Source organism: Gasterosteus aculeatus, chromosome X, assembly GCF_964276395.1.
Source record: "Gasterosteus aculeatus chromosome X, fGasAcu3.hap1.1, whole genome shotgun sequence".
Lineage (NCBI taxonomy): Eukaryota > Metazoa > Chordata > Actinopteri > Perciformes > Gasterosteidae > Gasterosteus > Gasterosteus aculeatus.
The window spans coordinates 13,735,435-13,757,871 of record NC_135698.1 but is presented as its reverse complement, the minus strand read 5'-3'; the positions used below and the strand labels follow the sequence as shown (position 1 = coordinate 13,757,871).

Below are 22,437 nucleotides of genomic sequence, written 5' to 3'. Positions count from 1 at the left end.
GTCTTATGTTCTTTGATTCTCCCGCTGTCGTGTCCATAGCTGTATTGTGTTTAAAAAACAATACTGTGACAATAGTGATTTTAATGTTTTAATGATGATGATCATTGAACTACATGCACAATATAAATAATGCCTAAATCCCTGTGTGTCAGGTTTCCTCATTTGAATGTGATCCTGTGCTTTGGACACGGCGTTACAACTTTACACTATTTGCCTTCAGTTGATTCTACGTCATTTTGACAGTGTGGACAAAAGGGGCAATTTCGTTTTACAAAGTTTGCACTTTGAATGTTCATCGCAGGGGTGACATTGGTTATATATGCAATCAAGTAATATGCACATCACAAGTGCACAAATTGATTATTCATTGATTGCTGACTGAAGATTTAATATTTCACCCATAAATCACCATGTATAAGGAACTCCACTGTATCGCTTGCATTATTTTGGCTGACAGGGAGTCACAGAGTGATGATAATGATACACTCACAAGTGTATAATGGACTACAAGGTCAAAGTTGACTTACATTTTCCACCACTAGATGTCCCAAAACCAACCCTATTGGTGTATTGTCCATAACGATTAAATGTTGTGTAGTCTATGTCTATAGTTAACAGAGCAATATTAAAAATGCATCGTATTCTGGTAACTCGATAATAACATTCACTACATTTGGGCGTGGTTGCGGGACTCCTTTGTAGAGCCTTTGGAGTTGTAACTCTGGTGGTGTTGGTGGCGCTGCGTAGCTGCGACCACAGGCTCAGTGCAGCCAGTGACGCGGCGCTGGGATGAGTGGTGGAGCGGACTGCTGGGACATGTCCGAGTAGAAACCCGCAACACCCGTCGACACACCCAGCATCAAAACCCTTTTGAGATGGGGCAGTGTGGCATCACGTCGTCAAAGACGGTCCTGGTCTTTCTGAACCTAATATTTTGGGTAAGTTAAGGAGTTTTTTTATGGACGGTTTGAGACGTGCGTCACTAGCTAAGTTAGCCGTGTGTAGCTATGTTAGCTGTCGGTAGCAATGTTAGCTGTGTGTAAGTATGTCAGCTATGTTAGCTGTCAGTAGCAATGTTAGCTGTGTGTAAATATGTCAGCTATGTTAGCTGTCAGTAGCAATGTTAGCTGTGTGTAAGTATGTCAGCTGTGTTAGCTGTGCGTAGCTACGTCAGCTGGGTGTTCCGTCAGCTGCTCGGCCAGCTGCAGCAGCCGACCTTTGTTTACCGAGGGGGGATAAGTTTGCCAAAGCAGTACGAAAGACACTGCATCGTATGATTTTTTTTGTTTTGTTTTTAACGGTTTACTGCTAACAAGTCAGTGATGAATGCAGAACATTTCATTTCGTGTTTGGTTTTTGCTTACATTTACTAAAGCGATGTGCCTAACTACTTGTTCGAGAGACTTCACATTTCCTTTTTAAGATTCTTTTACTACTTGTTGCTTTAGTTACTAATTACTTTGCACGGTAGGATTATTCATATCAAATGTAAACAAAGTACGATATATTATTATAGGTTAAACCAATTCGTATATAAAATAGTTAATTTGAGGTCTACCTTTTATCTGTAGTATCATATAAATGATTCTGAAATAGGCCATTCTGCATAAGTAGGATTTTCTTTTTCTTTTGGTGCTGTTTTAGACTTTTACTTAAGTAGGTTTCTGAATGCTATTCTTTTACTTACTGAGTATTATTACACTGTGGTACTGTTTTCTATACCAAAGTAAAATATCCGAAGAGTGCTTCCAACACTTTCTCTGACAACTGACTTTCCATTTGTGAATGTAATATTAACATGTTGATTCCTTTTGATACCTTTTTATTTTTTGGCCCCTCGCAGGCTGCTGCTGGTATCCTGTGCTACGTTGGAGCGTACGTCTTCATTACATACGACGACTACGATCACTTCTTTGAAGATGTGTACACTCTTACCCCGGCGGTGACAATTATCGCGGTCGGAGCCCTCCTTTTCATTATTGGACTCATTGGCTGCTGCGCTACTGTGCGAGAGAGCCGCTGTGGTCTGGCAACGGTCAGTATTTTTGTTAAGTGACCGAGTTTGAACTAGGAAAGATTATGAACCGAAAAGTGGGCGTTCAGCGTGCATTAGAACAAGACATTTACCGACAAATGTGACCAAGGCATTTAGTAACTTTTTAATTAAAAAGTTCAAATCTCTGAAGCTAATGTACGCTTCAAATAACAGCACAAGAAGCCTAATTAAGCATTTTTACGCATTTATTTTTTCTAACATGACCATCCAAACTGGCTGACCGTTTTAATTAAGTGCACGCCTGTGTCTGTTATCTGTGCATCTTAAATCTCTCAATTGAATCCACAGTTTGTTGTTATTCTCCTGCTGGTGTTCATGACGGAAGTGTCTGTGGTGGTTCTCGGGTACGTTTACAGAGCAAAGGTGAGAAAGTAAAATGCTCACGATCATATTTTTTTTCCACAACGCTAACAAGATGTTGACAGAAGTTAAGTTTTACACCTCTTAAACCCTCGGTAGGTTGAAAAGGAAGTAAATGTTTCCATCAAGAAAGTGTACGATGAGTACGATGGCACCAACAGCAATGCCCAGAGCCGTGCCATCGACTACATTCAAAGACAGGTGATGGCAGAAGTTCTGTCTCCTCGGTGAATCAGATATAATGCTGATATTACTCCCTTTTTGTATTTCTGTCAGACCTGACTGATTAAGTAGTTGAGATCTTGATATTTCCTTTTTTCCCCTAACAGCTCCAGTGTTGTGGGATCCACAATTACTCAGACTGGCAGAATACACGCTGGTATGAACAATCCAAAAACAACAGCACACCCATCAGCTGTTGCAACACTAACTTTGGAGGCTGCACGGGGTCTCTCACACATCCTGAAGATCTCTACCAAGAAGTAATGAGAACTCTAAATGTGTCCTAAACCAAACAGTTTTTTTTTTTTTTTTTTTTAAGAGGAGTGACTGGTGTTTAAACATATTCTGTGTGTGTGTGTGTAGGGTTGTGAAGCTATGGTCGTGAAGAAGTTGAAGGAGATTATGATGTATGTCATTTGGACTGCACTGACATTTGCTGCAATCCAGGTATGTACCTGTAATGAAGGTAGCTTGTTTTGTGTGACATTGCCTGTATTCTGTACAAGCTGTATTCTCTTTTTTTAACTAGACGGTCGCCACATTTGCTCTTAATGCAATAGGCAACCATGTGAAATAATAAAGTTCACGTCAGCAGCCATAGCCTCAGTTTTTATAACAAAGAGATAATTGCTGTATTTTAGAAAAATCATGGCACAGTCTACATCATTTTTCTACATGCTTGAGAAGATTAATGTGTGTCCGATAAATATTATCAGCAAGCCCGGTGAATAACTTAGCTTAGCATTTAGTGTAGTTTAGCAGCCTTCACTGTTCACTTCACAATCATGCTTTTGAAATTGCGTTGTACAATCTACAGTGAAGCTCCACAAACATTTCTGAGGACTGATGTGGTATGTGTCTGTTTCTTCTAGATGCTGGGGATGTTGTGTGCATGTGTCGTGCTGTGCCGCAGGCCCAGAGGTCCCGCCTATGAGCTTCTTATTACCGGAGGCACCTATGCCTAAAGGAGAACACATTTCTCACCACAACACACTTTCAGAATGTGTCATTGGTGAGAGCCTGAAAATAATATATTACCTCACTAGCAGCAACACTAAAGTTCTATATTTGACCTGTTTTTCCCAAAAAAAAAGCTACAGACCAAATTGTTAAATGGTCAATGTAAAGGAAATACAGAAAACTGATACTTAGGATGGCAAAAGGGCATAAAGGGGCATGTTAAGCGCCTGAGGATGAAGTAGAACCTCATATGTGGCGTAAAATAACGATGGGATGTTTCCTTATGTTAGTTTGCACTGTGTGTATGGCTTTGACAATTTTGTTTTTAAATCTGAAATTTTGATTAAATAAAATTTACCTCCACTAATATTATTTTACTACTATTACAGCTTGGTTTTGGTATGGAGCTCAATTTTCAGCAGAAGGATTCTGTAAAGTCGTTGACACCAAAAAATGCAGAATATCTAACTTAAGTGACGTCTGCATGTCCAATCTTTCTTTTAAGATTCAAGCTTTTGAATCCCCTTCAGTGTGTGTTTTTTTCAAGAAGTAATACATTATTGACTCAAGATAGACTTCCGGTGGTGTTTTGTTTGTTTTTGTCCCAGAAGTCCACTCCTGGTAGTTTAAGCATTTGATTTGCAGATATGTAGCAAGGGTAAGACTAAAGAATGTCAATCAAATTTGGGGGAAGGTTGAAATTAAAAGATTGCACAATTTTCTGACAATATGTTACAAAGTGGGAATGTTACTTCCCAAAATGTGTTTCTCTTTCTGACTTGATAAAGCTCATATTAAAAAGTCAATAAGAAAGGTGTGAGAGTTCCCATACTCATCAGAATGCTTTGTTCTCTGTCTAATCTTTGTTTTATACCACTTCTTCTCCAAAGTTACCACGGGCTCCACATGTACCACATGCCTTTTATAGATGAGACTTACTGGAAACATTAAATGTTGTATTTTCTTATTATATATAAGGTATATTTAGTCACCACCATACAACCATTTTTGAGATGCCTACACACTTACAATAGTGCCCGGTGTCATTTCAGCTACTTTCAGAAAGGAAACAATCACCACACCGAAATTATACACAGCTTCATATTAAAAAACTGCAGACATTAAAGAAAGCCACAGTATAGTAATCGACTTAGTGCAGAGACCTTTTGCAGGAGATCACTTAATCTCCCAGTGCCCCGAAATAAGGGCAAAGTAACATGAATATGTGCCATAACAATAAATAACATTAATAAACTCTCGTGCTATGATATACCCTAACCCATTTTCAAATCCTACTCAAAGGGGCCGTAATGGTGCGTTGAAAACATAAGCAAAACAAGCTAACACAAGGTCATTTGAGATGGCAAGGCCTGAACAAATGTGACAGAATGAACTGTAGTAGTTCTACTTAATGGCTGTGAGGAAAACTTATGCTTTGGCAAGGTAGGAGCCTGGGACCAATCCAGTTAGACCGTTTCTCTTCACCGTCCACCAGCCATCCTCGCCTTCCTCTAAGACGACCACAACGTCGCCGACCGACACAGAGAGCTCATCCTCCCCCTGAGCAAGGAGAGAAACATCCCGTCAACAGTCGTCACTTGAAAGGGAAAAGGATTTGAACATTTAAATGCGCCTCATGTAGCGGCTGACCTTTGCCACATATTCGTAGACGACCATGTAGCCGTCACTGCTCAGCCGGGACCCCTCAAATCCAGGAATGGCAGCGTACACTCCGTCTGAGGGTTCTGCTGGGGAGTTGACAGGATGTCAGACACAATCATTTCCTGTGTGATACCATTTGTAACTAGCCACCACCCAAAATAGCGAAGGTGGTCCCTTCGTCGCCATCTCCCGTTTTTTCACACCAGAAGAACATTGATACTTCTCTCCCTAGTTGCGTGTCGCCATGGTGACGAATAATAATCACAGTATGTATCTCACAGTTGCTCTGCCGCATGTGCAGAAAGGCTCGATGTGTCTTTCACAGTCATTTCTCTCATCGGTAATTTGGTACTTTACCAGGTTGTGCGACTTGTTCATTGATGCTGTATTTTGAGCCACTGGACGACTGCAGAAGATTTGAAAACCTACAAATTGGGGAATAATGCAATAAAGAGATGCACAAAAAGAAGAAATATTCTTTTCAAATGTTACTTTATATTGTGTATTTCTGACCTTTTCATCACTCCTCCTACAAATCCACAACTGCCGTTTCTGTTTTCTCCGGCGTCCGTTTCATAGTAATTTTGGTATTCGATTGGAGCTGTGGAAGAACCATTGGAATGAAGTAAATAAAAAACACAACCACTCACCTGCTTCTGAAACAATCAAACATTTTGTTGTGTGTTTTAGCAGCATTTGAGAGACAGTATTACAATTTCCACCTTAGAACATGTTGAAATCCAATCATCAGAAAAGGCCGCAGGGCAGTTGCTTACCCGGGGGGGCGGAGCCAGTGCTTTTCAACTCCACAAAGCCGTTAATGTCTGTGATGATGTCGCAATTTTCTAGCGTTTTCCTCACAGCCTCGTAACACTGAAAGAGAAGTTTCCGCCGTGAATAAACACTTCACTGCTTTCTGTAAATCCATGACATACATATGTGTGAGAGCAGCTGCACACACCTCATCATCCTTAACACTCTGCATTGATAACTGGTTACAATGCACCCACAGGGCATTCCGTAATACACTGAGGCGGTCTTCTTCCTGCAGCTGAAATATCTGCAAAACGAAATGATCAGAACGTGTATAAATAATCTAGCAAAAATTGAAGCACGGTGCATTTACAACACTGAAATATACTGTTGCAACAACCTCTTCAAATAACTCAAGCATCCAGCATGGATTCTAGTCCCTGTGTTATCTGTCGACTCAGGCCATTTGAGTGCTTTCTTCCTTGTTTTTTTTTATTGGTTTATTTGGTTCTGTGTTTTTAAAATGCCACCGACCTTTTTGTTTTCCCATCTAGAAAGGTTGTGCGCAAAAAGTTTACAGATGAATGACTAACTTTATAGTTTGTTGACAGGAAGTTTCATACATCCTCATTGACGGGCATTTGGTATTGCCACTCTTGGTCTGTACATTCTTAAATGCAGCGTGCTGTAATTGTACATTCCTACCGTGACAAATCCACGTCTGGTGTTGTGATTTACCTCGCATGTGTTGATGTGTGCCGATTCCCACTCTTGACGAGTCTTGTCAAGCTGTTGGATGTTCAGCCTGTATTGTTTCTCTAAAGAAAAAAATCAAGAATTACTCAAAACAAATGATTTGTTCTTCCTCCATGAAATGACAAAATGCAGCATCTCGCTGCGGTTATCTGTCCTTACCAGCCTCTTCTGCAGCTTCTCTGCACTGTTTAGATTTGTTGTTCATCTAAAGAAAATATTGAAAAATAAATATTAAAAAAAAATTAGGCAAGATGTTATCTGTAAACCTTTAGTTTTCCAAGTAACTTACAACGTAGGTGCTTTGAAATCATCTTTTTTTTTTACGTTTTAAATGGGAACAGGAACTCTCTTGAGTTCCCTCATCTCCTGCTGCAATCCATTCTAAATACATCATCTTCTACGTGATAAAAGTATTTCCATATTGAATATCTAAGGTAGCATTTGTTAATAACACACGTTATTTGTGAGGTGCACAGTACATTTTTAGATACCAATTGCAGTTATGGTAGACAAAAAGCACACTGAAAAGGTCAGTCCAAACTAGAGTAACTACCCTTTTCTCATTTCTTGTCTTGAAACCGAAAAACATTTTACAAACACAAAAACTGTAAATGTTTACAGTGTTTTAAAAACGAGGGACATGGCCTTTTTGTTAGAAGTCCAAAGACTGAACTGTTATATTTATATTCACCGTGGTACTCATGCTGGTTGGACGTGTACGTGCACGTGTGAATCCATAAGTGAGCATCTACCTCTGTCCTCATTCTGCTGCAGCACAATGTGTGCTACTTTGGCCGGCCGTATGGATGCATGCTCAGGCCCTTTCCTGCTTGCGGTTATGCATACTTTCCCCAAACATATTTTATTGCCTGTTTCACAGTAACTGAATGCTGACTCCTTGCTTATTTTTCTATTCCTAGATTTTCCAGGAAGGAAGTAGATAAGGAATTGAAAATATTGTAGGAGAACCTCATCACAGATTTTTATTCAGTGCAGCAAATCTTAAAACACGGCCCGGTGAGGACCATTAAAGATTAATTGGTAGGATCTTTATATAAGCATATTTCTACTCTGGACCTTTAATGAGTGACACTGTGGTACAGATTTACCTTCTCGGTCTGTTTGGGAGTGGCTGTGGGAGCGTTGGCCATCTTCTCTGCGTTTTGCTCCGCCTCATCTGCCTCTCTGCAACGCTGCTCATAGGATTTTTTAGACTAGAAGTAAAGAGAACAGAAACCATTTGGGACTATAACACCCGGTCTTTGTCATCTGCACTTTGACAGGAAGGTGGGGAGGAGGCCTGGGGGGGGTTCAGTCAATACAGAAATGCAATGTATCGGAAGTCACATAAATTTGTTGTAAGACCTGACTTCCTTCTTCGGATTGGTAAAGGAGATATGCTTACTGTGTGATGCACAGCGAGTTATTACTGACATCGACCAGTCTTGCAAAATCATCTTCCTCTTATGTATAACTTAAATATAGACGGCCATACCCCTCCCTCCGCTGAAGCCTTTTCAGAAAGCACTTTTCTTGCATATACGAGCAGCTTGTAGCTGCACTAAAACTTCTCCTAGATGCAGTTTACTTGTGCAACAATTATATAAAGAGGGAGCTGAAATCTCCATAAAACTGTTATTTCCAAGGCCCTGAACACACACAAGGTCTAATATTCATAGATCATCACGATAATACAAATTGTCCTTACATCTATTGTTTTCTTGAAGAGAGAGACTTTTGTCCTCTGAACCTTCTCCATGATGACTTCAAACTAAGTGAGAGAACACACTGTTAAAAAAAATACCAACGTCAACAGAAAACCACAAGCAACTATTTTTTGATTTCCTGCGCAAAAAAGATTTTTTGCTGGTACCTTTTTTCTCTGTTCTTTCTGTCGCTCTCTGAACTCCTCCATTCTCTTCACCTCCTCCTTGAGAGATGCAGATAACTGAATGTGCAAGTGTCCTACTTTTTCAATTTCTGAAAGACCAAAATGTAGAGTTTTTTTTTTTTTCACCTATGAAGTGCACACAAACACAGAATGGAGGAAAATATATCCAGTTCTTACGTGCTTTCATTTCATCAAAAGATGTTCTCATAGTGCTGTGGAAACAAAATGAATAATAAATGAAGTCCATGCGGTCCAGAACAGATGTATTGAGAGGAGGCAGACATCGACGCGATGAGGGCATATCTGCTCAAATCCACACACATACCTACCTGGTCTCATATAATCCCCCAACCTTGCGTGCAATGGTAACAAGTTCCTTGCCGTATTTCTCATCTGCCGATGCCCTGAATAAACAATACCACCAACAGAACAGAACGTAACCACATTGCACCGATGTCACTTTCATAAGTCATCAGGTCCATTACATCGGTGATCGGTGAAAGCATTGTCGTGTGAGATCCCACCTCATCTTCAAGAGCTCTTCCATGTCCTTGCATGTCCGTCGACCATCATTTAGTCTCTGACTGATAGTCTCGTACCCTGCGTTGCTGATAAAGTCCACTGCCTAGAACCGTAAACACAAGACCATCTTACTCATTCGGTCACCGACGAGGATACTTTAAGCCAATCGTGAAAATGTATCATGAAAAGAAAGTGACGTGCTGTTGCTACGGGCAGGATGCAAAGCAAACAAACAGCAGACAAAATACAAAAGTATTCTAACTTTAAATCAAGTGCGAGTACACTAACTGGTGTAAAAATCTCTAATGTTTATTTATTTAGCTTGTTTCTGACTGACCAGCTCCTAAAGCTTTGCTTACAGTTATGATGTAGAGACTCTTACAGAGTTTCATGAACGTTAACAGGTGCTGCTCACTGTTCTGAAAAGGCAGTGCCAAAGACCAAAGGGACCAATAGGGAGAGGACATTACTACAGGAAAACCCCAATAACACCACAACTGTCACGGTGTGGTTCACTTCCTGTCTTATTTTGTCGTTTTCTGCCACTCGTGTCCCCGGGTAACTTCACTTCCTGCCTTGTCTCGTCATCCCCTGTGTTCGTCTAATAGTTTCCACCTGTGTTCCAATCACCTGCACCTCCCTTGTGTATTTAAGCCATGTGTCTCTTGTGTCACTTGTCGCGTCATTGTCTTTAGCCACGCATGTCCTGTCTTTGTCTTGGATACCCATAGTTCATGCCTGTGTGTTTTTGCCCCCTTGGATTTTTGACCATTGACTATTAAAGTCCTTTGTGTTCCTGTTGAACTCTGCGTCTGAGTCCTGCCTTCCACCAGCACCCCTGACAGAATGACGCGACCAAGAAAGGACTCAGCAGAGTTTTTTCCCTTGGACGAGTTCAGGGGAACCCGTCTGGCAATGGGCGGTCCACGGAGTCTCCAGCGGGCTGCCCGTAGTGGGGGAACTGTCCTCCCGGGGGTTCCAGCTGGGTACTTGTACTACTCCGTCTCCCCATCTGGAGCCCTCAGTAGGCATCTGGGTCACCATCCGCCGCCCCCCACATGGTCCCCAGAGGAGGAGACCATTTCGTGGTCGTCTGGCGGCGATTCGCACTGGGAGCGGGTAATGGACCTTGCGGTCCGACTACAGGCCACCTATGCTCCCCACGCTCGGCCGCAGCGCACTATGTCCAGCGCTGGGCCGCAGCGACGTCCCGACCCCGCTCGGTCGCAGCGCAAGATGTCCAGCGCTGGGCCGCAGCGATGTCCCGACCCCGCTCGGTCGCAGCGCAAGATGTCCCGCGCTGGGCCGCAGCAGATTCCCGTCCCGGCCTCCCGACCCAAGCCCATGACCCCCGAGCCAGTGCCACGATCCATGCCCCCGACCCCCGAGCCAGTGCCACGATCCATGCCCCCGACCCCCGAGCCAGTGCCACGATCCATGCCCCCGACCCCCGAGCCAGTGCCACGATCCATGTCCCCGACCCCCGAGCCAGCGCCACGATCCATGCCCCCGGTACCAGCACCACGTTCCATGCCCCCGACCCGACCAGTTCCGGCCCCACGTTCCATGCCCCCGACCCGACCAGTACCGGCCCCACGTTCCATGCCCCCGACCCGACCAGTACCGGCCCCACGTTCCATGCCCCCGACCCGACCAGTACCGGCCCCACGTTCCATGCCCCCGACCCGACCAGTACCGGCCCCACGTTCCATGCCCCCGACCCGACCAGTACCGGCCCCACGTTCCATGCCCCCGACCCGACCAGTACCGGCCCCACGTTCCATGCCCCCGACGCCCCCAGTCCCCGCTCCGAGACTCAGGCTCCCTCCCTCCCATCCCATGGTCCTCTCCCACCCTCCCGTTGGTGATTTGAGGGCCGTCTGGGATCCGGCCCTTGAGGGGGGGGCTATGGGGTGGGTTATGGGGGGGGCTGAGCCGCCGCCGACTGCGGAGGTGTTCCGTGTCCCCGAGCTGGAGCCGACTACGGAGGTGTTCCCTGTCCCCGAGCTGGAGCCGACTACGGAGGTGTTCCCTGTCCCCGAGCTGGAGCCGACTACGGAGGTGTTCCCTGTCCCCGAGCTGGAGCCGACTACGGAGGTGTTCCCTGTCCCCGAGCTGGAGCCGACTACGGAGGTGTTCCCTGTCCCCGAGCTGGAGCCGACTACGGAGGTGTTCCCTGTCCCCGAGCTGGAGCCGACTACGGAGGTGTTCCCTGTCCCCGAGCTGGAGCCGACTACGGAGGTGTTCCCTGTCCCCGAGCTGGAGCCGACTACGGAGGTGTTCCCTGTCCCCGAGCTGGAGCCGACTACGGAGGTGTTCCCTGTCCCCGAGCTGGAGCCGACTACGGAGGTGTTCCCTGTCCCCGAGCTGGAGCCGACTACGGAGGTGTTCCGTGTCCCCGAGCTGGAGCCGACTACGGAGGTGTTCCGTGTCCCCGAGCTGCCGACGGCGACAACCGCGGAGGTGTTCCGTGTCCCCGAGCTGCCGACGGCGACAACCGCGGAGGTGTTTCGTGTCCCCGAGCTGCCGCCGCCGACAACCGCGGAGGTGTTCCGTGTCCCCGAGCTGCCGCCGCCGACAACCGCGGAGGTGTTCCGTGTCCCCGAGCTGCCGCCGCCGACCCCGGAGGTTTCCCGTGTCCCCGAGCCTGCCATTCTAGAGACGTTCCGTGCCCTGCAGTCGCCGCTCCGGAGCCGGCTTGGTGACCACCCGCCGGGCCGACCCCCAGAGGCTCCCCGCTCGTCTGGCCACCCGCCGGGCCGCCCGCCAGAGTTTCCCGGGTGGTCCGACCAACGTCTCTGGTTTCCCTCCCCCCCACCCCTTGTTTTGCTCTAGTGTGAGCCGCCTGGAAGTCGGTCCTTGAGGGGGGGGTACTGTCACGGTGTGGTTCACTTCCTGTCTTATTTTGTCGTTTTCTGCCACTCGTGTCCCCGGGTAACTTCACTTCCTGCCTTGTCTCGTCATCCCCTGTGTTCGTCTAATAGTTTCCACCTGTGTTCCAATCACCTGCACCTCCCTTGTGTATTTAAGCCATGTGTCTCTTGTGTCACTTGTCGCGTCATTGTCTTTAGCCACGCATGTCCTGTCTTTGTCTTGGATACCCATAGTTCATGCCTGTGTGTTTTTGCCCCCTTGGATTTTTGACCATTGACTATTAAAGTCCTTTGTGTTCCTGTTGAACTCTGCGTCTGAGTCCTGCCTTCCACCAGCACCCCTGACAACAACAACACATTGTTAATGTCAAAGCGCTATTTTTAAAAGTTGCACCGGAAAATAGTGGTTTGGTTTGTACGACCGACCAGTTTTCCGATAGAATCTGTACACAACCCAGAGATAAGTAAACCGCATACGTAACCGAATGTGAATGTTTTAATCCAAGTGACAATTCAGTGAGTTTCAAAATAAGGAAAAGGAAATAAATCCGAGCGAATCAGATATCAGAAGACCGAGTGTTTAGGTAACGGTAGTGAAATACATGCATTACACAAAACCATTACAAGCAATTGGTACGGCGGGAGCTCTGGTAGCCTGCTCTCCACATACAATGAGAAGCATAAGTTCAGTAGAAGTGGAAAGGGTACACAACCTAAATCACCTAAAAACTCCAGTGAACCGAGTACAAAACCGACTTTATGGTAAGAAGAAAAAAAACAATATTAAAAAGTATTGATTAGTAGCATCACACAAACTCACCCAAAAGGCATCTTTAAATAGTAATGCCATCTTGTCAGTGTCCACGGTTGACAAACTTCTCAAATATAAGACCTGCGGTGTTAACGGGCTGTTACTTCATGCAAGTGAAACGGATCATGACACATTCAGGAAACAGCCGCCAGCAGCAGCACTCACTTTATTCAAATGAGGAAGAGCCTTAACGTGTCAGTAGTTAACACCATAGAACTGGTACTTGTGTCGGGTCACTTCTGCCACGAGTGAGAGGAAATCTCAGGATGACTCAGTCACAGCTCAACATTTCTTGTCTTTATAAAGCGGTACAATCACATTACTAGTCGAGAGTGGACCAAAACAACCGGAAGGGATCACAATGATATGCAATCTAACGTAAAAACGCTTCAACACATACAACTTTTGGAAGTTTCTGGTGTCGGGGGTTTTGATGAAACCACGGCCATTTAAGAGTTGCGCAACTTGTGCGTGCCGGTGTCAGGACTCCAACTCAATCCTACACTTTGTCAACATACCAGGACTTCCCCGTGACATTTTCATTAAGGATCCAGCTGCTGTGAGATAAACTAATATGCTTCCCTCTCATTTAAAATGAGATAATCTATAGCTTTAACTAAAAAATAAGCTACATTACCACAATCTGCCTTCGCTATCACGTGACATGACATTAGTGTGTGTTCACAGTGTTTGCACTCAATCATACTTCTCATTTATCCGGGGATATGATTTTGAAAATGATAAAACGGTTTCAGGTGGCAATGAATGATTTGTTTTGAGGAACTGTGACAGATAGACTGGTTGTTCTCAAATTATAGGGAAACAGCAGAATTTTGCATGCCATTTGCCTTTTTGGGGGGATGTGAACAGTGTGCTGTATTATGCTGGTGTTGTCATATATCATATTATCTTTCCAGGTAATTTTCTACGTCAACCATCAGTTAGTCACCACATAAATCCGGTGAAAGCAACAAATCACACTACTGTAGATCCTCAGGGACACAAATGAGAAAGCACGAAGTTTAGTTAGAGTTCATCATGTGACGCATGCAGCTGTCTCCCGTAGTCCGTGACTTCACTGTTCATGAACGCTTCTTGATTCTTCAAGACTTCGGCCACTGAGATCTTCCCGTCTCCATCGTGGTCCATCTCTTTGATGAGGTGAAGAGCCTTTTAATAACACGAGAGCAAAACCAACAAAAGAAATCATTCCATCCACATGAAATAGACACAATCCCACGAGCCGTACAAATACATTATGGCAACTGAAATCCAGGACAAAGGTTGGAGCAGTTGGGTACCTCTTCTCTTGCCGAGCCGTAGCTGTTAGGTGCAATCCAGCGGAGCTGCTCGTCTCGATTCAACACACCATCCTTATCTTGATCGTAAAGGTCTTGGAAGCGCACGGTTTCTTCGATCGCCCACTGGGAAGGAGAATCCTCTGGCAACAGAATGAAGTGTCATGGTTGCACTTGAGATGAAAATTGGGCATTGCAGAAGACACTAAAAGAAATTAAAAAAGAAGATTCTATGTTGTCTCACCTTCACCACGAACATCTCCAATAAATTCATTCAGATTGATGAGTCCATCTTTATCGGTGTCATATTCATTTAACACATTTTCAATGGTAAAGTCCTGTTGGGAAAAAAATGGTAAATGATTCAAATGATGGCCACCTATATAATGTGTAGAAGAATGCATTTTCATATCTGGACTAGCGGGAGTCGAAGCTGAACTCTTCTCACAGCCATGTGATCCACTTCAGATGGGTGGGTGAAGGCAAGGAACTCTGTCACATTCAGCCCAGGTGTGCCGTCCACATCAGCAAAGTCAAAGCGTCTCCTCTCCCTCAGGTGGAGCTAACGGGGAATGTTGAATTAATACAGATAAATCACGTTGTGGGTTTTAATTTGATTAACAGGACAATTTAGGTATACAAACTTCTCTGAGGGACGCTTGCTCTGGATCCTCCAGAACAGCGTCATCGTCCAAACTAATAAGCTGGTCGTAAGCGACGGCGTTGTATTCCTCCCATGTCACGACACCGTCTCCATCGTTGTCAAACTCAGGGAACCGCTCTTTTGCGTCGTCCAGAGCATACTTTCTGTAGACGTGCTGTATCCACAGCGTGATCTCTTCTGTGGATAAAAACAACAGCAAAAGGAGCTTCACCTTTCATCCGCTCTGTTTGACTCTGCTTTTTTTTTTTTAAATGTTGACAATTAGGCATCAATTTACCTGCACTTAGCAGATTATCAGCATTTGAATCAATACGCTTAACAATTTCCATCATCTTTTTCTTCTGTTGTGTTGGGCTAAGTAGCTTTATCTCCTCGGTGTCCTAAAGGTGCATGAAGTAAGTTGAGGAGAAAGTGAGCAGACGATGACTGAAGATTAGACGACGAGTAAAGTAAACATTCACCAAACCTCATCTCCCAGGAGGATGTTCACGTCATGTTCAGGGTTGTGCTGCTGGCCAACATAATGATCATCATGGAGATTCTTGTGCAAGCTTTGTCCTAATCCAAACTGAAGCGCCAGAATGACCCACAATGCAGAGGACGCCATCTGTTGAATATCACAATTATTAAAAAAATGAACTGTGCAACCTTGTGGTCAGCTGGTGGAAGTTTGTACTAAACTGTATGTGCGTGAGCCTCATCCAGCATGACGATGTAACAATGAGTGTTAGATAAAACCTGTTAAATCCATCAGGAACTAGTGAGTAAAACAAGGAGATGGAGAGGAGGTCTGAGAGTAATAAAAACCTGTTTACATGTTAAGTAAATGAGACAGATTCACCAACATCAGTGACAAAATCCACAGCATTAGTTAAAATGAAGTTAAAGACATGGCACACTCGTCACTATTTACAAAGAACCTGTTACACGGTTGTGATATTTAAAATGGAAGACGCTGTTACGATCGTGAGAGAACTTACGTTTGTTTTTAAAAACTCCTCTGTGCGACGCAAATGTTATTCACCTTAGAGGAGATGCGTACTTCCGGAAACACATTTCAAAGTAAATGTTCGGGTATTTTTGTGTTTGATTTAATAAAGTTAATCTCATTAGAATATCGTGCTTGGAGGACTGTCAAGACTGACAGTCAATGTACCCAGTTTAACTTTGTCGTGTCTGACAGTTTGTGTTAAATTTAGGGTTGACACAGTTGACCAATGTAATTCTCTCCAACTGGGCCTGACAGTGTTTCATAATCGAGATAAGAGGAAACCTAACTGTATAATAGGACTGTACTGGGATGACCCCGACTCGTTTCACATTACATGTTTAAGCAACCCTACATATAGGACATATAGAGTACACTACTAGACCACAAATTAATGCATATATCCATATACAAATTGAATATGTCTAATTAAAAAGGGTATGGTATCTGCTTTTAATGATGATAGATTAATTAATAGACCCACATACCCAGGTAGACAAACAATATAGTTCAAAAGAGAACGGCGCTTCCAAAAGCTTTTATTTTGAAGGCAGGTTTACTGCTTTTCCAGTCCGTAGATGCTTGACAAACATAAGCAATCAAACAAACGTCCCGCCCGATCTCCAGTCTTCATGGTTGCCATGGTACGCAGTTTGAAGTCCCGCCCCTTGACCCGAACTGCAACGTACGTGGTTGGTGGCCCACATGCTTTGTCAATGTTTCAGCAATCTCATTGGATAATCCCACTTTCGGTCAACATTGAATTTAACAGACTTCCTGCTTTTGTTGTTAGGTTGTCCTCTCTGTCATTTTATTATCTGACATGTTATCCCATCAACTCTAACAACAAGACAACTGTGTCCGTAGACCTTTATATCTCACCTGCTGCGCGTCGAACGTATCGCGGCGCCGATGTCCAAAGACAACCGCCATGATGGAAGACGGCGTGGAGCTGGGCAGCACCGCCTCGGCCCGAGAGTTAGCCAAGGTGGGGACGGGAGGGAGAGGTCCGGTAGCAACAGCTCAGGCTCTTCGCACGGAGGAGGCAAAAGCAAGAATACATCTATAACCGCTCTGAAGGTTTGTAACGACATCCCAGCTGATCGCTCACAGCCGAAATATAGTGACAGTTGATTTTACGTTAGTCAATAGCACGCGAATCCCAATGCACGCCCGGCTAGCTTGAGCTAAATGATAACGGGGGGTGGGTTCACTCAGCGGACGGTTCCAGCTAGCCGGGGACACCTGTCCAATGCCCTCGGCCCATGTGTTACTAGCCTTGTGAGAATTCTGTTTTTTTGCGTCTTCGTGTAATGCCCCATTGTCAGTCCAACAGTGATGGGTGTATTTGCGACACGTCTGTACCAGACGGTCTTGCTTATCCTGCTGTCCTCGTTTACCTCCATCTTTTTCCTGCACACAGTCTGTTTGTTTTATATCATTTGCAGGCAGTCCGAGCATGTGGGCTTGTGTTTGTGTTTTGTTCCCCCCCCAGCAGGCTTTACATCATTGGATGGTCCACAGCATCACTTTGAGAGGCTAATGCATGGCACAGACACACACACACACACACACACACACACACACACACACACACACACACACACAGTCTCTTAGCCTGCAGCTATTCTCTCATCACTGGCATCACACAGGATGGGGGGTGGGGGGCACACAGAGCAGCAGGCTTGCTGTGTTCACATGACTGCGCAGCTCTGTGGCAGAAGGAGCGAGAGAGAGAGAGAGAGAGAGAGAGAGAGAGAGAGAGAGAGAGAGTGTGTGGTGGGCTCTGATGCAGAGGAGACGAGCTGTAAATATAGTAAGCTCCATGCAGTAGCGAGCAGGAGAGAGTGTCAGGCAGTGGGCAGAGAGTCGGGCCTAAGAAATGGCTGCTGTGGACGGCAGGGCTGTGGGACTGAGGGAGCACTTGTCTCTCTAAATCGCCACTGGGAGAGGAGTTGACACAGCTGGGCGAGTTGCTGGAGCAGTGTGGACTACACAGTAGGAGTCTATTTTTGGTGCTGCTGTCAGATGACGACGTCCCCTTGCACAAGTGGCAGGGCTGGCGTGGGGGAACAGGTTGCCTGAAGTGTGCTGCAAAAAAAAAGTATGTCAGGGGTGGATAAGGACGAGGAACCTGCTTACAGACTGTACTTCTATTCTGTATGTATCCTCTTTACCTTTTTGATTTGTATCTGTGTTTCTCCTGATAAGCGAGATCTCACCCACTTTCCCCGCTGCTTGCATGTCGGTGAACTTTCCTGCCAAAAGGGAAACCTTACACTTGCCCTCCTTGTTCAGTCTCGTGAGTTAGCTCTCTCTCTTTGGTGCGCGGGGAAGGACTGCCGGGGCCAGAGAATCAATCAGAAGTCAGGCTCCACAATGCATCTCGCTTTTCTACTGTGCGGCCCAGCAGGCCGCTTCTTTACAGATGGTTAAGTGGATTTAGAGAACCTTTCTGTTGGCCTTTTTTTCCCCCTCAGACTGCTGCATGTAGTTCGCCAGCCATCCGTCGCAAGTAGGCATGGTTTTCCCACGACATTCATCTGTCATCAAAGGGCTGCCAAACCCAGTAACCGCTGAGTAAATATTTACATAATGTAAATGGGAGACGGGGCATTGATGCCGACCTATACGCCACTAGTTCTTGCTCGTTTTACAATTGGTGTGTTCTCTGATCTCTGTTCTTTTATCTCGTTGTACTCCGTTTGTCTACTTGGCCGAATGAAGCCCGGTCCACTTGCCGTGCAAAGAGTTTCGCTGACCAGAAGTAGGTCAGCTGGGTATCTCCCTTAGGGACGTTAAATAGCATCAGACCCATGCACGCATGCTGCTTCTGCATGTGTAGCGCCCCAATGAGCCATTTTCACATTTTTCGGTCATTGAATGATAGCTTGCAAAGATGATGACATATTAAGTCAAATAAAACAAAATCAAATTATTCACTTAATGCCTCAAATCCTTTTGATAATGCATAAACAGCTTCCCTTAATTGCGAGCGTGTTGCGTAAGGAATGATTTATCGGTATCTGTGTTGTCTGCATAGTGTTGGTAGTGTGAGGCAGCCAGAATATGAGGGGGAACAGTTTGTTCCATGAGTCATTTGCTATAAAGAGGAGAACTGGCTCTCGATTTTGTCGGGTTTTAGGTAACAACGTATTTATGTCTGAAACCACATCTTGCAGTTTTTCGACCAAAGAATATTTCTCGGGACTTAAGTCAACGGTGGACTAAATGAATTCTGAGCAGGAGCCAAGATGGTCGGACTTTTGCGACAAGGTTTCTGGGTAATTTTTGTAACCAGATTGTCAGAAAATTGAGAAATTATACCATGTGATAGTAGCCTGCTGGTTACACTGTGTGACTTTGATAATTGAGTTGTGGGGGGTATTGCACATATTTGCTCTCTGCAATAGACAATGATCCGTTTTGACTGGACTGCTGTGCTCCGGTCAAACGGCTGCTCTCATCATGGGACGTCTTAATGCTCAAAAGCGTTCGAGGATGTGATGCATTCATTTTGCTTCACAGTGTCTGCTTCACCACCGGGGTCACAGTCAAGTGTACTGATGCACCGTCGACGTGTAGGTCAGCCATGACGCACGCCGAGCACACAGCGCGGTCAGAGCTCCCGGCGCCGCCAGACCTCTGCAATACACTTAATGTGTGCACTGTTGTGGCTCTGGACAAATACATGCAACCTCATATTGCAATGCAGTCATGCTATTTTACATTAATTACAAGGATTACGTATTTCAAATAGTCATTTTTGATAACTATTAGTACTATACATTTGTTACATTTTGATCTTTGTTTCTATGAGGCGCTTCTTTCTCCAACAAACTGTTAACATGTGTTGTATGACATTTATGTCAGTTTTAGATTTGAATAATGTGTTTGTATGCACTCTGTTACACACACTTTGATTTCACTTATGTTTTAAAATTCATCATAGCTTGAATACGTGGCTGCAATCGGCCTGCTTGTATATAAACGTATTACAGCTTATTTAGGAGTACAATAAGAAGCTGTATTGCTGTAGTCCAGGGATTCCCAAGTGGGGTTGCGCAAGAGGAAACATGTAATAGTGGTCTAATGGAGTAATAATTCATATTACATTAGAATTTGTAAAAAATCGATAGGGTTTTTACACAAAATAGAGACATGAATTATAAAACTACCATTTGCCAGTTTAAAATTAAAAATGTACAATTTTTAATAAATAAATACACTTAAGCTCCTCCTTTTACGTACACACTAACTAATGTTAGCCTAGTTTGTGCACCTAACTGCACCTATATCATGAAACTGTCAGGTGGACATCTGAAGTGTGCTGCAAAAAAAAAGTATGTCAGGGGTGGATAAGGACGAGGAACCTGCTTACAGACTGTACTTCTATACAATGAAATACTGTGGCAAGAATAAGATGTAGTTTTTCAGTTAACCAGGGAATAAACATGTTGATGTTTTTGTGGGATTTGTTGATTTATTGAGTATTGCCTCAACTTATCTTTTAAACATGTGTACCTCCTGTTCCTCTGTAGCGGGTTGAAACTGTCCACACATCACTATAGTAATGATCGTGGCAAAAGGACAAAGATATAAAAATGAATCCTACCTATCGATCCACACAGTCTTGCATTCCTAGATAAAGGGAGCACTATGAGTCATCCCACATTGTTGCCCCAGGGACAGGGTGCACTTTTCAATGAATCCAACATATATTCTCTATTTGATCTGTTTCGCTCGGGTCTTTGGTTCTCTGGCTCATTGAGGTCTTTTAAATCGGTTTCTTGTGCAGGCATCTTTTCAGCGCTCCAACAGCCATGACAAGGTGAGGAAGATCGTTGCTGAAGAAGGCCGCGCTGCTCGAAACCTCATCGCCTGGAATGTACCTCTGGAGAACAAAGAGGAGGAAGGTTGGTAGCTGCATGCTACGCAGACTTTTTGTGTGATTTTAATGATATATTTTACGCTGTATTGACATCGCAAGTAAATGGTGTGTAGCATTTGCGTAGTTTGGGTCCTGATTGAGCAGTGGTAAGAGGTGCAGCACATGTTTGCTTTAGGTTATTTGACTTCCCATATCTTTGGGACGGTGGAAGATTTATTTTGAGTATTCCATTAACTATCCTTGGGAAAGTCACAGTCTGTGAAGGAACTCGCTGATCATTTCTCATCTCAAGGCTAGACTGTTAATGAAGGAGTGTTGAGAATCTCTTAAGTAGGAGAGCGCTTACACTCGTACGTAATGCTTTGTTATGTGGAAGAACATTTTTCTGCTGGCAGAGTTCACTGCGTCGCTGTGGTTCATGGTGTTTGGTCAGGGTAGTATTATGTAATCAGCTTTGAATTGTTTACACACTACCTAAAGCTTTGAAATTCGGAGAAAAAGAACTCTTCGATATTAGAATTTTAATCTTTTTCCGTTCAACAATATTGTTTCCTGTAATGCATTGTATTGCAAGCTCAAATAGTGAAAGGATTTTTCTTTTAGACCAGCTTTCACCACAGCTTACACAGTAGAACCTTTTTCACAGAGTTTACAGTGAAATTCTGAATAATAAAAAGTGGTGTTCTCCTTCAAATGTAAAATAAAGGTCTCTGTCCGGCAGTTTTTATTATTATTTTATTTCATAATCAATGTTAATTGATTAATGGTAAAAGACGATTTTAAGGTACAGACAGCCTTTTTTAAATCAACACATTAAACGTCAACACAGACGTATGCCACGATTTCGCTCTGTCACCTGATACATCATTACTAAAAATGGAAAAGCCCTCTGGTAAAAAAAACCTTTTAATTTAGCCACCTAAAGAAAAGGCACAATCCCAATGCTTCCGTAACTCCATATTAAGAATATTATTTAGCACCTGATTATTTAATCTGCATGTTGAATGTTACCTTCATCACAATATTTGAGATTATTTCACCCATTACTATACACAGCATAAGCCTAATGGTTCTCCTCCCCACAGTCAAGTCCAAAAGCAACTCCAGTGGAAGTTCCAGGACCCAGAAGATCAACTCTGGTCAGCACAGGAATAAGAAACAGGTTAGTGTGTCGTCTTCTTCCACTAGAGGGCCCCATTCACTAAGCGAAGCACTCTATTTATTATGCTACACACTGCAAGTGGATCTGCTACGCTGTGAAACTCTGTTAGTCAGTCTCGGAAAAGCTGAGGTTTCAAAGAAAAGAAGAAAAATAGTCATCAATCCCAGTCTACATTGTGGTTTAAGCTAATGCTTTTCATTTCATTTTTATTGTAGTTTTTATTTAACTATGAATACTTCTTGAAACCACTGGGATAGACAGCATTACCACAAGGGTTTTCAAATCTCTCTCTATTCCCCTCGTACTACAAATGCATGGTTGGTAACACAATGCCACCTCGTGTCCCGACCAACAGGAAATAAGTTGGTCGGGACACGAGGTGGCATTGTGGTTGCAATATAAAAACAAACAAGGACTCGCATGACGCTGCGATTACGTTTGTAATGGTCACTGTCATTTGTTTTCCACACTTTGCCTCTCCAGAATGCTGGAGTCGAAAATAAAGGCACAGCTGGTGTCTTGTTGGAAAAGGGGCCGGAGAAGAGCCCCATCAAAGCCCGGCAGCCGC

The 22,437-nt window shown here is 44.2% G+C and overlaps 4 protein-coding genes across 12 annotated transcripts in view; 2 read left to right on the top strand and 2 right to left on the bottom strand.

Annotated features, from left to right (window-relative positions):
* Window positions 1–525: 525 nt before the first annotated feature.
* Window positions 526–4,411, top strand: LOC120809036 (tetraspanin-3). Its single transcript, XM_040162558.2, has 7 exons — window positions 526–938; window positions 1,844–2,035; window positions 2,345–2,419; window positions 2,516–2,617; window positions 2,746–2,898; window positions 3,002–3,085; window positions 3,511–4,411. The coding sequence occupies exons 1-7, from the start codon at window positions 876–878 to the stop codon at window positions 3,601–3,603; spliced, it is 762 nt and encodes a 253-aa protein (XP_040018492.1). The 5' UTR covers window positions 526–875; the 3' UTR covers window positions 3,604–4,411.
* Window positions 2,224–13,014, bottom strand: LOC120809034 (proline-serine-threonine phosphatase-interacting protein 1). Of its 2 annotated transcripts, none has more exons than XM_040162550.2 (15): window positions 12,876–13,014; window positions 9,185–9,285; window positions 8,990–9,064; window positions 8,838–8,872; window positions 8,643–8,749; window positions 8,478–8,540; window positions 7,879–7,983; window positions 6,929–6,974; window positions 6,752–6,831; window positions 6,222–6,320; window positions 6,037–6,133; window positions 5,774–5,861; window positions 5,618–5,685; window positions 5,249–5,346; window positions 2,224–5,158 (listed from the first exon to the last, which is right to left on the bottom strand). In XM_040162550.2, the coding sequence occupies exons 1-15, from the start codon at window positions 12,903–12,905 to the stop codon at window positions 5,027–5,029; spliced, it is 1,224 nt and encodes a 407-aa protein (XP_040018484.1). In that variant the 5' UTR covers window positions 12,906–13,014; the 3' UTR covers window positions 2,224–5,026. The 2 variants fall into 2 exon arrangements, with proteins under 2 accessions (XP_040018484.1, XP_040018485.1); XM_040162551.2 differs by having other exon boundaries at window positions 5,249–5,343.
* rcn2 (reticulocalbin 2) lies at window positions 13,000–16,938 on the bottom strand. 5 transcript variants are annotated; one of them, XM_040162553.2, is made up of 8 exons: window positions 16,699–16,938; window positions 15,295–15,435; window positions 15,106–15,208; window positions 14,809–15,005; window positions 14,613–14,726; window positions 14,409–14,502; window positions 14,168–14,307; window positions 13,000–14,036 (listed from the first exon to the last, which is right to left on the bottom strand). In XM_040162553.2, the coding sequence occupies exons 1-8, from the start codon at window positions 16,747–16,749 to the stop codon at window positions 13,893–13,895; spliced, it is 984 nt and encodes a 327-aa protein (XP_040018487.2). In that variant the 5' UTR covers window positions 16,750–16,938; the 3' UTR covers window positions 13,000–13,892. The 5 variants fall into 5 exon arrangements, with proteins under 5 accessions (XP_040018487.2, XP_040018489.2, XP_040018490.2 ...); XM_040162555.2 differs by lacking the exon at window positions 16,699–16,938 and adding an exon at window positions 15,809–15,883; XM_040162556.2 differs by lacking the exon at window positions 16,699–16,938 and adding an exon at window positions 15,644–15,790.
* The window catches only part of scaper (S-phase cyclin A-associated protein in the ER), a 54,434-nt gene continuing 48,558 nt past the window's right edge, over window positions 16,562–22,437 (top strand). For 2 of the 4 annotated variants that reach the window (XM_040162547.2, XM_040162545.2), the window contains exons 1-4: window positions 16,562–16,896; window positions 20,615–20,732; window positions 21,793–21,869; window positions 22,353–22,437. The exon at window positions 22,353–22,437 is cut by the window's right edge and continues 113 nt beyond it. In XM_040162547.2, coding sequence (XP_040018481.2) covers window positions 16,729–16,896; window positions 20,615–20,732; window positions 21,793–21,869; window positions 22,353–22,437 — 448 coding nt within the window. In that variant the 5' untranslated portion in view covers window positions 16,562–16,728. Of the gene's footprint in view, window positions 16,897–17,772; window positions 17,977–20,614; window positions 20,733–21,792; window positions 21,870–22,352 lie in introns of those variants that run through there. The other 2 variants (XM_078082821.1, XM_040162546.2) reach the window with 1 other exon arrangement.